We start from the raw sequence: 12890 nt of genomic DNA, 5'->3' as shown, positions 1-12890 counted from the left end.
ACTGCAGAAGGAACAGCACCACACGAGCAGGGGGTCTGTTTGCAGCGCCTGCTGTGAAACGCACATCTCCCAATAAGCGATACAGTCGCACCTAGGGTTACCAACTCTTCAATGAAGGAGGTCGGCATAGTTGGGGGAAGGAGGGCATAGCGCACCCTAAATAGAGGCACAAAATTAGTTTTCTTCACTGCAGTATCTTCCAGACAAATCAAAATCCACTGTTTATTGTTGTGGCCGCTTGAAGTGGGACTTCAGCTGGCTAAATTTCTGCTAGCAACAACTGCTCCTGCGGGAAGAAACGTACTCGTAGAAGTTGTCACACTTCGCGTGGAAGTTCAGCTTTACCTATAGCTCTGCCTAGACAAATTCGTGCTAACTGTGTTCCTATGGGTAGTGTGACGCGCCTTGTTAAGCGTGCGTTGGATCACATAAAAATTTCCATTTGTCGGTCCGGAACAAACCCAGGACATACAGCTGTCCCGACAGGGACGCCACGGGACTCGGGGCTGTGTATCAAAAGTCGGGACAGTCCCGTGAAGTCCGGGATGGCTGGTAACCCTAGTCTCAATTCGATGCGTGCCGAGCAACACGCTGCCAACTGTGCGAGGATGCCCACCTTGGCGTGCCCGGCGGCCTGAATGCGCACGAGCGCCTGGGTGATGCCGCCCAGGGCCTCCATGTGGGCGTACACCATCTGGCTCTCCAGGTGCACGCAGTGCAGCGAGAACTGCGTCCGGTGCTCCAGCTCCTGCGCCTGCTTCATCGGGTCCACCTGCGTGTGGCGATGTTGAGTTTGAACCAAGCCCCCCACGCCTTCGTGTACGTTAGGCCTACTTCGCGACTAAAACTTGTTAATCTAAATGCAAGTCAGCTGTTAGGCCTAGTTCAGACTGCTATATAAATAAACCTGATGTGTACAGTTCCCCTCACAAATCACTGCAAAGTCTCGGGGAAGAGAGGAAATGCAGAAAATAGGGCAGACGCCTGTTTGGTTCACAGCAAATGTCAACAGACAGTAGTTCTCTTGTACCACCCTAACCCCTGCCACATAACTCTCCCTCTCTTAGCCCTCACACTCCTCCCAGGATGAATGCAATAAAAGTCTGTTCAATTTATATCTCCCTTGTCCACACTGCATGCACGTAATCTGTTGGAACGGCTCACATCTCTTTATATATTTTTTTTTCCCTTTTTAGAACAGCATGAGCCAATAGGTTTTGTTTCAGTGCTTGCTTTTATCTCAAATCTCTTCAGCGCCTTGTATAAAGCATTGTTTATTCGCTTCCGCAAAAGCCAACCCAATGTGTGCCTTTAACTAAAAGAACGCAGGTACTTTCAGGTACATACTTAAGCTTCTAAAATATGCCCAACACTTCCTTAGCACTCAGCCATGGCAGCAGTTTATCACAGTGAAGCAAACATATACACAATTATTTTTTTTCTTCTTCCTGTTGAGAAGTGGTTGAATTCAGCAACAGACAGACAGACCAGAATTTGCACTGAAGTAACCCAAGAAAGATTAGTCTGTTTTTTTTTTCAATTTTTTTCAAAGAAATTGTCCACATCAGCAGATGAATCAGCCAGGGATGTAGAAGCACATTAACTTCTTTTCTGCCATGCTGGGCACATGGCAATAATTTCTAGCTGGACTGGCTCAATGGTGCTGTTTGCCACGCACAGTGCACCACACTTGGCGTCTACAGACATCAATTCCCAAGCTCCGTGTGAAAAGAATGCCACCACCAAGTCTGGCCCGTACTCACCGCGCCAAACGAGTGGGTGGACTTCTTCACCATTCGGTTGATGGCCTTGTGGTGCCCTAGGACGACGCCACTCTCGTGACGGTCACACAATGCCTGTAACAATAGGTAAATAGACAAATAAATAAGCGAGGAAATATACAAACGGCTACCGAGAATGCTTTTGAGTTCATAAACCCAACTTGAAATTATTGTCACAATAGTGACTTGGCCATGAGGCAAGGCAAAGTAGAGGACTCCTTCATAACTTCGATTAGAAGATATCTTACCTTCCCTTTTTTTTTTGGCATGCATTGAATCATCAGAAAACCGGTGAGCTAACGTATCAGCTAGGCCCATCAAAATGTTCTGTCATCAGGCATTAGCAACATGTGCATTAATGTGAACAAATTTATTGCAAATACTGCAGTGCGGGACTTCAGAAAACAACGTCTATGCAGGCTGCTTCGTTCTGTAGATAAAGGCATAAACAGCACAACCATCACCTTCATATGCGTTATTGTTCAGTCAACAGAACCGCTTTTTACACTGCAAGCCACCTCGTAACATGATACATTTAGAACCTTATCATGTCATTTATTCGCTCCTTTGAACCTATGACCAAGAAAAACGAGCGTAGATGTACTCTAACTAAACTGGCCTGTCGCATCACTCGTCAGGCAACAGAGTGATCAGAAACATCCATATGCAAAGAGTAACTGCAGTCCTAAATGTTCCAGATATTTACTTATTAAGGTGAAGCTTTAGTGCTCTCACTGATGGCGTCTGTAACGCAAAAACAGGTGAAGTGAAAGAAAAAGAAATCACTCTCTTTAGTGGTTAAAGCTCTTGGGGTAATGTTGAATTTAACAGGGTTGAAAGCCTCCTAAGTAATTTGGTGCCGAATACCATGTTGATTCCGCCTAAACATTATTTCTATTTTCCTGTAGACGAAGCCACTGATTCCACAAGGCAGCTAGGAATTGCAGGTATGACGCCAGTTAGTGTGCAAGCAGCATCAGTCAATGCGATTAAAAAAAAAGAATGCGCACCTTGTAAGCAACTAGAAGGTCCAGGAATAAATTCAGCTCCTCTAGAACTTCCTCTTCTTCATGAAGCGACTGAGGAAAAAAAAAATACAACGAAAATTAAGAACATGGCACTTTTTTTTTTTTTTTTTTCACAAGGATCCCAGAGATAGCACTTCTCATGCTTAATTCCTGTTGAGATTCAAAGCTCAACACAAAGAAGAAGACTCAGAAGAAGAAGACTCGTTTGGGCAAACAAAATTTTTCTGCACAGCAGAAAAAAAGAAAAAAGTATAAGTTAGAAATATGCAAAAATAAACAAAGAAATAAAAAGTCAATTGTGTATTTAAAAGCTGTGCATAACAAAAGCAACCATTAAAATTTCTCAGACTGATTTCATTTTGGAACACTTAGATTAACAAATGATTCCTCCGCTACTTTGAAATTGAACACTTTTTACAGATGCCTCTGCAAGGTTATGCAGGCAAACTTTGCAGAAAAAAAAAAAAACTACAAATAGCACATCAAAACAACAAGTATACGGTGCATGTCAATTTTCAAGGTATTTTTTTTTTTGTTCAACCAGCCTTTGTGCAGACTTCAACAATCACACACGTCAGAATCAGGCAGAGACCGCTAAAATTTGAAATGATCATTATTACTGGTTTTCAATGGCACAAGACCAGTTAAGACAAAGAACAGCAAAAAAAATACTTGAGGCTGCAGCAATGGGAGCGAAAAAGACAAAGGAAGAAAAAAGACAGCGAAACTGACCTGTTCGGAGTGAGCTTCATGAATGGGCACCAGCAGGCTTTGTAGTGACCGCAGTGCCTTTTGCACCACGTTCCAGGCCTCATTGCCTCCGGTCGCCCAGTCAGACTCCAGCTTGGATATGTTGCTCAACGTGCTGCATGGCACAGGCATCACTGGTCACTACTAGCGCCCAGTATTCGCGCAAGTAAAGCTATAAAGCTTGCTTATGACGAAACAGAAACAATCCTTAAAATTAGGCATGGTGACTGACTGGGCTACCGCATTGGTGCGATTCTAACACAACGCGCGCATAGGTTTGCGCAGAAAAATTAAAAAAAAAAAAAACGACACTGACTACTGTGCAGACGAAAATGATATGACATGACGTACCTCGAAGAAGCAGGTTTTATTTGGCGTATGCTAATGTGGAAGCCAGAAATGAATTGTGCTTGATAAGTATTGCATATCCAGCTGCTGCTGGACATAAAGTTATAGCGGGAAACACTGAAGCTGTTTGCAATTTCAAGTGCCTTGATCTTCATAATTCTAAGCGCGACGGGTTAATTGCAGCAGCACAAAAAACGTGCAACAGCTGACCAAGGTATGCGGAATGTCATTGAGGAATTAGTGCGCTGAAATTCACTCACGTGGTGTTGACGGATTGTTTTTATTGGACTGAGTTGGATTTTGGGAGGGCTTCGTGTCCGTTCCGTATGGCAATGCTGCTGGCCGCTTTAAAGCCTATTTTTGTGTTGAGCCCGATTATAACGCACGCACAAATATTAAGGCTACCTTTTAGCAAAAAAGGGTGCGCGTAGAATCATGAAAATACTATAGTCGGCAATCTCAGCCAACTTCCGTCTAGTTGCTGACTCTACTAGTTAGTCGCAATCTCTCCAAACTCTCTTAAGCCTAGACGTGTTAGTGTCCCGTCACCAATAGTGTTGAAAGAACCATATGGAAAGAAAAAGCACTGGCTTGGAAAGCTTACAACCTAAAATGTAATTGAACAACAGAATTTCCAGTGTAACTGAATTTTCACCACATAACTGCCAGAACAACGTACGAAGTCTCATTGAAAAAAAAATGGTGACACAACTTTAGAGCTTCTCCGCTACAGTGAAGATGGTACAGACCAGTGAGGCTGCACTGGTGGGTAACTATATCAAGTCTCGCCGTCTCTGCCGCAGAGTATACTATGCAACCTCCACGTGCCCCCGGTTCCTCGACACATGCATCCGGACCACAACCAGGAGCGTCGACTTGCCAGGGCAAAGACGCTCACCGTCGCACACGCCACGGACACCGGCGCCTTCTATGTCGACGTCGCTCAGTACCCAAGCCGACCGAACGCTTACGCTGCAGTAGTCATAGCAGCTGTCTCTGGCGAGCTGTACACCGCGGGTAGTTTCACGGCTCGCGACGCCCACCACGCCGAAGAGATGGCCATGCCCTGGCACTCACGAACCCAAGATGTACCACCGTGCTCAGCGACTCGCAACCAGCGATCCTTAGCTACGCCATGAACAGAGTGTCCCCCAGTGCTGTGAGGGTGTGTGGTGCCCTACCTCCCCGAATGACAGACGCAAGCAATTTTTTAGAACCTAGCAGAAGGCAGCTTGGCCGTAATACTTTGCGGTTCCTATGAGATGAGGAAAAAAAATTTAGAGCCGTTCCACTCAATGTGAAAGCTGCCGAAAGTGAAAAGCAGTGATTCGCCATAATGGGCAGCGCCACCGTTATCCGCTCACTGTTACCACCCAATGCGATTAAATTTCCTGCCTTCGCAGTGCTTGCACGCCCCCTGCCTGAAACTGCGTCAGCGAAAGTTTTGTTCTTTTGTTTGTGCTCGCTTTTCCTCCCGCATGTGCCGGCGTTGCACTGCCACATTTTTTTTTTTTGCTTACTATCATAAAAACCAACCCAACAAGCGTTCCTAACTAAATGAACGTGGGCGCTGCCGGTTAATTACGCATATTTTACCCCAAATGTACCTGCGGTTTTCTTTGCGCTAAATAATGGGAAGCTGTATGACAAGCGCCAGCGGTTCGCGGGTTTTGAATGCTTATGACTATATAAACCGCTTGGCTTTCGAAGCCTCAGGGTTACGCCGCGACGACAGCTGCTACAACGGAACACCATGTGGCTCTACTTGGGTCCAGCGAGCTAGCTACGACGACAAAGCGAGCCCCTAAAGTGCTCTGCACTTAAAAGCTGCCACTCCGATGAGCGCGTGTGGACTCCCACTCACGCGAATTCCCTGCCGACCAGCAGGATGTCCACGGCGGCCATCTTGGAGCGGTCGACCATGCGCTGGGCAGCCTCCCGCAGCTGGGTAAGGCAGATGTAGACCTGGCGCAGTTGCTCCCGGGCCATGGCAAACTGCACCGTCGTGTCGGTCGACACCAGCTCCTACGCTTTTCAGGTGAAGAGAACGCACCGGGGGGGAGGGGGGCAGCTTAGCACGCTGTCCAGCCACAACCACCAAAGACACTTTTGATTGTAGGATTTAAAGAAGTACTGACACAAAATTTCAAAGCTCAGATAACTATTTAAAAAGCTTCCTTTGTATATGGAGATACCCCCTTGGAAGTTTAAACTGTAACCGTTCGGTAGAACATGTATAGGGGGGGGGGGGTCATGGCTCTTGAAACAGCTTCCTTTCATTGTTAAACCTCTGTGGAACTTGTCAGTCTTGCTGCCTTTTTCCCACTGATTTCAAATGTGGCATTTTTTGAGTCAGCCACCTCGCTACCAAGATAATTAGAGATAATTATCCATGTTTGCAGGAACAATAGACAAAACAGCACCAGTCATAAAACTAATCTTTATATCTTCCAATACTATGAGCCTTGGTAAGTGCAATAAGAGAATCGGTTTTTTGATACACTGCTGAGAATTAATTTTACACCTCACTAAACTTTGGTGTTTGAAATCGGTATTCGAAATGGTTCCTTGCCACTGGTGCCACCAAAGTTTAATGAGCTGTAAAATTAGTTCCGAGCGGTGCATATAAAAACAAAAACGCTTCTCTTATTGCACTGACCAGGGTTATAGTATTGGAAGATATAAAGATTACAGTTTTATGACTAACACTTCTCTCTATTGTTCCTCCTAAAATGACTAATTATCTCTAATTGTTTCGGGAACTAATTGACAGGCTCAATAAATAATACCTTATTTGAAATCAGTGGGGAAAAAACAGAAAGACCGACCAGTTTCACAGAGTTTACTTAAAAATTAAATTGTTTTAAGAGCCATGTCCTCCCTTAAAGGGACCCTGCAACACTCTTTGAACAGTGCAAGTAAACCTGCGCAACGTTTAGATTACACTGCCAGGAATACCTGAGCCAAATATTACACGTGCACGTGAAGCGGTGAGCGCGCAAATCGACGTGAAAGACGCGGAAAAACAAACCGCTCTCTCTTCAGTTGTCCTCATTATGCATGGCCCGAGGGACGTCACATAGGCCACGGCTGCCCGATCGGCTGTCACTGGTCAACTTCGCGGGTAGATTCTCCCATTTCCGTCGTCGTCATCGCTGTGTACGAACCTCTTCTATGCCTGAACCTGTAGGCACAGTTTTGCCGTTTCTTTTGTGTTTTGAGTGCGCGCGGAGTTTGAGCGATGAGCTCAATACTTCCCTTTCAACGGGACCACTCGACTACAAACGTTTATTGCTTCAAAAACGCCCTACCAGCCCGAGCGCGCACTTGCGAGCAGGCACCCATGCCTGCTTTTTTGTGGCACCAGACCGGAAATAGGCCCCTCCGAGTTGCGGAGAAAAGGAGAAAACTACCCGGCATGGGATATATCGAAGGCCGCCGAAGAGAACGCCGCGAGCCGCCCCCCTCTCCGGGAGAGAGCGCGCAGCTTTCGTCGCGTTGCCCGCGGTCGAGTTGAGAGGGAACGATTATGCGCGATTTCTCATCGCGCGTAGTTTCGTTAATTGTGAACGGATTTTCATAATTCTTGCGGGAGGAGATTTCTGGGACAATAGACTTTATCCCAAAATACATTACTAGTAGTCGATGGCAAGTGTTGCAGGGTCCCTTTAAAGAAGCCATAAAGAGAAAACTAGGGGTGTGTGAATATTCGAAACTTCGAATATTCGATTCGAATTTTTTGGTATTCGATTCGATTCGAATGACACTTTTATGGTTCGAAAAATTCGAACCACCCAAAACTAAAAAAAAAAAAAAAAAATTGGACCGTGTCTCAGCAGCAAAGTGGCGAAGCATATACACGGCGAACGGTACGTGCTTTCGCAGACTGTATCCGGGTTGTTGTTTTCTGCTCGCGAAAACGCTCTGCGCACGCCCAACGCGCGCTGACACCGCCGGGAAACCACCCCCACGCTGCGCGCGGCGCGGCCGGCGGCGTCAACATGGCGTCGGCTCCAGCCGCGAAGTGGCGCGGGCGCTCCAGCGACCGCTTCTAACCGCTCTTTAAAATGCGGCTCAAGGGAGACACGAAGTTGCTTGTGCGGTAAAGGAGCTGATAATGCATGCGAAAACGGTACTATAAAACATCATCCGCGCCGCTAGAAAGCGCCCGTAAAATATTTGCCGTGGTGCTAAGCCTAACCATCTCCGGCGGAGCCAAGCCGGCTGTCTCGATCTCATCGCAAGTAGTCAAGCTCCTCCATTCTGCCGCGCGCGTCGTGCGTCATTTTCTGACTGAGGTAGGCGCTACCGCGGGCGCGAAATCGTCGATGCGGGCGTGAAAATACAGCGCTCGCAGAGCCGAGGCGAGCGAATCGCGTGCAAAAACGCACCATATATGCGGTTCACGCTTGACTGTTGCGGCGTGTAGCGAGCTTGGGCACAGCGAGTGAGGAGACGAGTGCGAAGCTTTGCGTGCTCCAGAAAGGACTGCTTTGCGACATGGGGGCTAAAAAAAGCAGAAAAAATCACTAATTTCTTCACGCGAAAGTAAGAGAAGAAATAAACGAAAACTTTTTTCAGCGCTCAATTTTTTGGTCTGTGTTGGTTCATACGAATTTCGGATGATACGAATATTTTTCGCGGTCCCGCGAGATTAGTATCATCGAGATTTTACTGTATCAGCGCGCGGCAATGTGCACGAGCTCGAGCATGCCAGCCACTAGTGTCTCAAGTGAGTGGCTGTTTTCGGTATCTGGTGGAGTCGTGACGAGCAGGAGGTTGTCACTGCTCCCCGAACATGTCGAGCAGTTAACCTTTCTCCATGTTAACATTTAAGTGAGTGCAGACCTTAACCTGTTGAGTGCAATGGTATTGTGTAATTTCTAATTTTACTTAGTATGATTTGTTGTGCAATAAAGTTGCAGTTTTTGTGTCTCTAGATGGTGAAATCTTAATTTTACAAAAAACAATAAGTATTCGTGTTCGAAAAATATTCGATTCGATTCGAACTTTGTTTTTATTATTCGAATTCGCTTCGAAATTAAAAAATTGATATTCGCACACCCCTAGAGAAAACATAAGTTTGGTGCATTTAAAAGATTGCCTCGTTAGAATCATGCTTCCACCACTTTTAACGGAAACTTCGCTCAAATAAGCTACATAATTAGGACAAAAGGAAATGGCCACGCGATCCACCAGCTCATTTCCCGCAACAGAACCTATGATGTCATACCAGACAGCTCTGCTATTGGCGGAGGGCGGCAAAAGCAAATGCAAATTAGGCAGAGCTTATAAGCTTGCCGAATGAGCTATTTGCGCTTAAATTTAGAGAACATTCTTTAATGGTAGGACAAACAGTGGAAGTTACGAAAGCACATGTAAACATAGAAGTACCGATGCGTATGATGCTGTTGGTACTGCGCGCACTATGCTTGGTTTAGCTGCACAGGACTGCAGTGCTTTGGGGTTTCAGACGACACTGGCCGACTGACGCAAGCGACGATGTCTTACGTGACCGTATTTGTCGAGTGAGCACCATGTTTCACGAAGCGATTGTCTCCATGAACAAAACAAGCCAGGTACAAATATGTTCACAAACTAACCAAAGGCAGAAAACGGCTTGCCGTGGTGTGGTGGCGCCATCTAGGTTCACTAATGGTAAATAAGGCCCTGTGATGTCATTGCAGACCATGAAAATGCACGATTTAGCGGGAAAATCAACTTTGAACTTAAATTAATTTCTCAGTGAATAAAGCATCGTTTGCATTCGGACAGGCGCTGGGGGCATTATAAAACACGAAATCTTTCGAATCACACAAACTTGTGTTTTGTCTTCATAGCTCCTTTAACTGCAGTATGCTTATAGGATATGAAATAAAATACTTCGGTGACCATTGCGTGAGCACACTGTCCACGACCCTATCTGAGATGCAAGGTTGGCTATCTGAAAGGGAGGTGGCTTCAACCATAGTCGATTCCTCATGCTGCCTCTTGTGATGCACGTCCTTGTGCGACCTATTATGTGTGCGGATCTTGCATTGCTTGGCTTCTTTTGTTTTATTTCTTGCGTATGACAATGTCTCATTTTGAGTGTTTAAGTTTGCACTTTTATCAATAAGGCTCAGCCGGAAGTAAGCGCTTGTGCCCGTCATGTCTTTCTGTGCTTGTCCATTTCTTGCGCGACACAAGTTACGGAAAAAGAGGTAATTTTACCGAAACACAAACTTTTCAGCTTTAATCAGAGATGTCTGTTATATCTCCAAGAATCAGGAACACACACTGCAGTGGATGCTAACGAACCAGACATAAGCGCCCACCACATTTGCTCCCGCATAAAAGGCCTTGATTTTGAAAAAACACTGCAACACTTTACAAAATCTGCTTCTGCAAGCTCTGTGGCAAGTTTCCAGTAATCAGGCGCTTGCCGTAACATTGTGCCCAGAACCTCCTAAGCTCTGGACAAAACAACCACAGTCATCATCCTCTCTGTGTCGACTTCAGGAACGAAATTTTCTCCCGTGTTACTCCAACAGTTCCCGTCTAGCGACACTTTAACCCTTTGATGCCCACTGTTGCTCAGGAGCAACAACTCAAACAATATTTTTTCTCTCGCACTTTGTGGGCTTTTTTCTGACATTTAACACCATCTGTTGACAGCCAAAGGTTACCAGACCTTCAAAAATTAAAATAGAGAGGGTAGCACGTACTTCTGTGAGCTAAAAAAAAAAAGTCTTGCTTAGTGGCAGGTAAGTGAAATTGCGCAATTACATTGCTAATGCAAATGATGGCAATACAAACTTTATGTTACTGTCTTCACTTGAACCATAAATCATGCTGATCAAGGTAGCTCCCTTATTCAAGTGATATATGGGCAGCCCGTGCCCAGTGTTTCCCAGTGGGTACCAGTGTCTGTACTAATGAACCAAATTTTTTTCTTACTTCATATCTGCGATGTCTGAAGTTCTCTTAGATCGTAAAAAATGTTTTCACAATCCTAAGCAAAAAATTAACGTTTTGGGCATCAAAGGATTAACCTACACGTTGCCTCTGAAATTTCTCATTCCATCCCTCCATCGAGTTAGTGGCCCTCCCTTCCTAGCCCTGTCTCTCAGTAGCCACTCCGTTACCCCGGTAACCCACGGTTCTCAGTTCCCACTACATGCCTTACCCAAGTCCATTTCTTCCTCTTAATTTGAGATACACAAGACGTCCTCCACCCCAGTTTGTTCTCTAACGCGGGATGCCGTCTTCCCATCTGTAAAAAGCGTTACTCCCATCACCCTCTTCCCGAAGCTCGTTGGGCTCGCCGAAGTGTTCCTCAAAAACGCACTCACGTCCGACCTCCGTGCCACATCGCTTGTGAGGAACTCGTCGGGCACGTTCTTGCAGTACTCCTTCAGGCGCGCTTGGACATCCTGCAAACGTGAAACAGCTCGCGTGAAAACCTCACCCGAGGGAACCAAAACGTTGCAGCCCCGAGGAAACACAGGTGTCTAAGCAACGAGGCATAAACGTGGGGCAACTCGATACAACACCAGTAGATCAAAAACTCAAAACAAATCTAGACTGAACATGAACCACGTAAACTCCATCAAACTACACATGATCAATTGAAAATTTGAATAGGTTGGAGAGATAGCTAGATAGATTGAGAGAGAGAGACAGAGAGAGAGAGATACAGATATAGAGACAGACAGACAGAGAGACAACTCACCGTGCCAGCGAAGGTGAGGAATATGTGGACCGCCTTGTCGAAACCGAGGACGGGATGCCTTGCCACGAGCGTCAGGAAGCGGCGAAGTGCTCGCCGACGCTCCTCAATGAAATGGGAGTCAGCTGCGGGGAATCACGTCGTCAGCATCACGCGAGCTGCTTGGCTAGCGGTTTTTTGCAGAAGTACAGTCGCCAGCAGAAGTTTGCGGGATGTGCAGCGCGTGGCGGAGCGGCGCAAAACTGCATTGCTGCGCCATCTGCAGCCAGCAAGCGCCGGGTCGAGGCTCAAGGAACTGGCGTGTTAGGCGCGCTTTGCGCATGCCTGTCCTTTATTTGTTACCCGGCATCTCTGATCGCTCGCTTGCCCGTGACATGCTTTCGATATTTGCGGCAGCCGCGTTGGCGCCGCGTGACCATCGCCGTCGTTGTGCTATCACTGGTGCTACAAAATACGCAGCTCGCGGCCGCCGTTTGCGCGGCGCGCAGCTTTGAATAAATCTTAGGCTATGTTCAGACTATCGACGAAAAAGCCATATCGTGATCCATGGACGTAAAAAGACGGCATGTCAAGCTGTTCGGTAGATTGAGACATGAAATGACGTCATTCTCTAAAGTTAGTTACGACAGTTGCGGACAGTCTGAACCCGGCCTTATCTTTTAAGATGCAATATATAATGGTGGTTGAATAGGAAATTATTTTATTTTATTTTTAACCTAAGCACCGATAAACTGTCAGCTGACCCACAATTGCCGTTGTAGTCATCTCAGGGGCTAATTATCACAAAATTTTCTTTGGGGTAGTTCCAACAAAACAAGTTACAGCCGTTTTCTGTAACTGTACCTCCTCCTTAGTCTCATGTATTGAATGCCGCATCGTTTACGGCTTCCCTAAAAACTAATTATGGCAAGTAAATGTGATTCGGCGTAATGCTAACGGTCGTCCTCGCGGCCAATTCCAGTATGATGTTTACATGATACCTACGTTACATTGAGAGCTAGATCTTTCCCCAGAAAGTTTGTTTTGCCGCAAGATTAAATTTGGTGACGCGACTTTTTTCCAAGCACCACATCGAGGTACGCAGTTTCCTACAGGTAGCCTTTATTAGCTCCTGTAAAATAAATTTAGTCGTGGACCATTACATCACTTGGAAGATAAGATTTATTGAATGCTGCGCGCCGCGCAAACGGCGGCCGCGGGCTGCGTATTTTGTAGCACCAGTAATAGCAGAACGACAGCGATGGTCACGCGGCGCCACCGCGGCTGCCGCGA

General features: G+C 46.2%; 1 protein-coding gene across 1 annotated transcript in view; it reads right to left on the bottom strand.

Moving 5' to 3' along the window:
- Positions 1–12890, bottom strand: part of LOC144138542 (sorting nexin-8-like) — a 31778-nt gene that overhangs the window by 5824 nt on the left and 13064 nt on the right. The window contains exons 6-12 of the mRNA XM_077670885.1: positions 11622–11743; positions 11242–11322; positions 5772–5932; positions 3542–3674; positions 2792–2860; positions 1764–1856; positions 617–772 (exon numbers count right to left, since the gene is read on the bottom strand). Of these exons, the coding sequence (XP_077527011.1) occupies positions 617–772; positions 1764–1856; positions 2792–2860; positions 3542–3674; positions 5772–5932; positions 11242–11322; positions 11622–11743 (815 nt within the window). The remainder of the gene's footprint in view (positions 1–616; positions 773–1763; positions 1857–2791; positions 2861–3541; positions 3675–5771; positions 5933–11241; positions 11323–11621; positions 11744–12890) is intronic.

Source organism: Haemaphysalis longicornis, unplaced genomic scaffold (assembly GCF_048455015.1).
Source record: "Haemaphysalis longicornis isolate Haplotype H1 unplaced genomic scaffold, Haemaphysalis longicornis Haplotype H1 scaffold_5, whole genome shotgun sequence".
In the NCBI taxonomy this organism is placed as follows: Eukaryota; Metazoa; Arthropoda; class Arachnida; order Ixodida; family Ixodidae; genus Haemaphysalis; species Haemaphysalis longicornis.
This window is presented reverse-complemented; position numbering and strand designations above follow the sequence as displayed.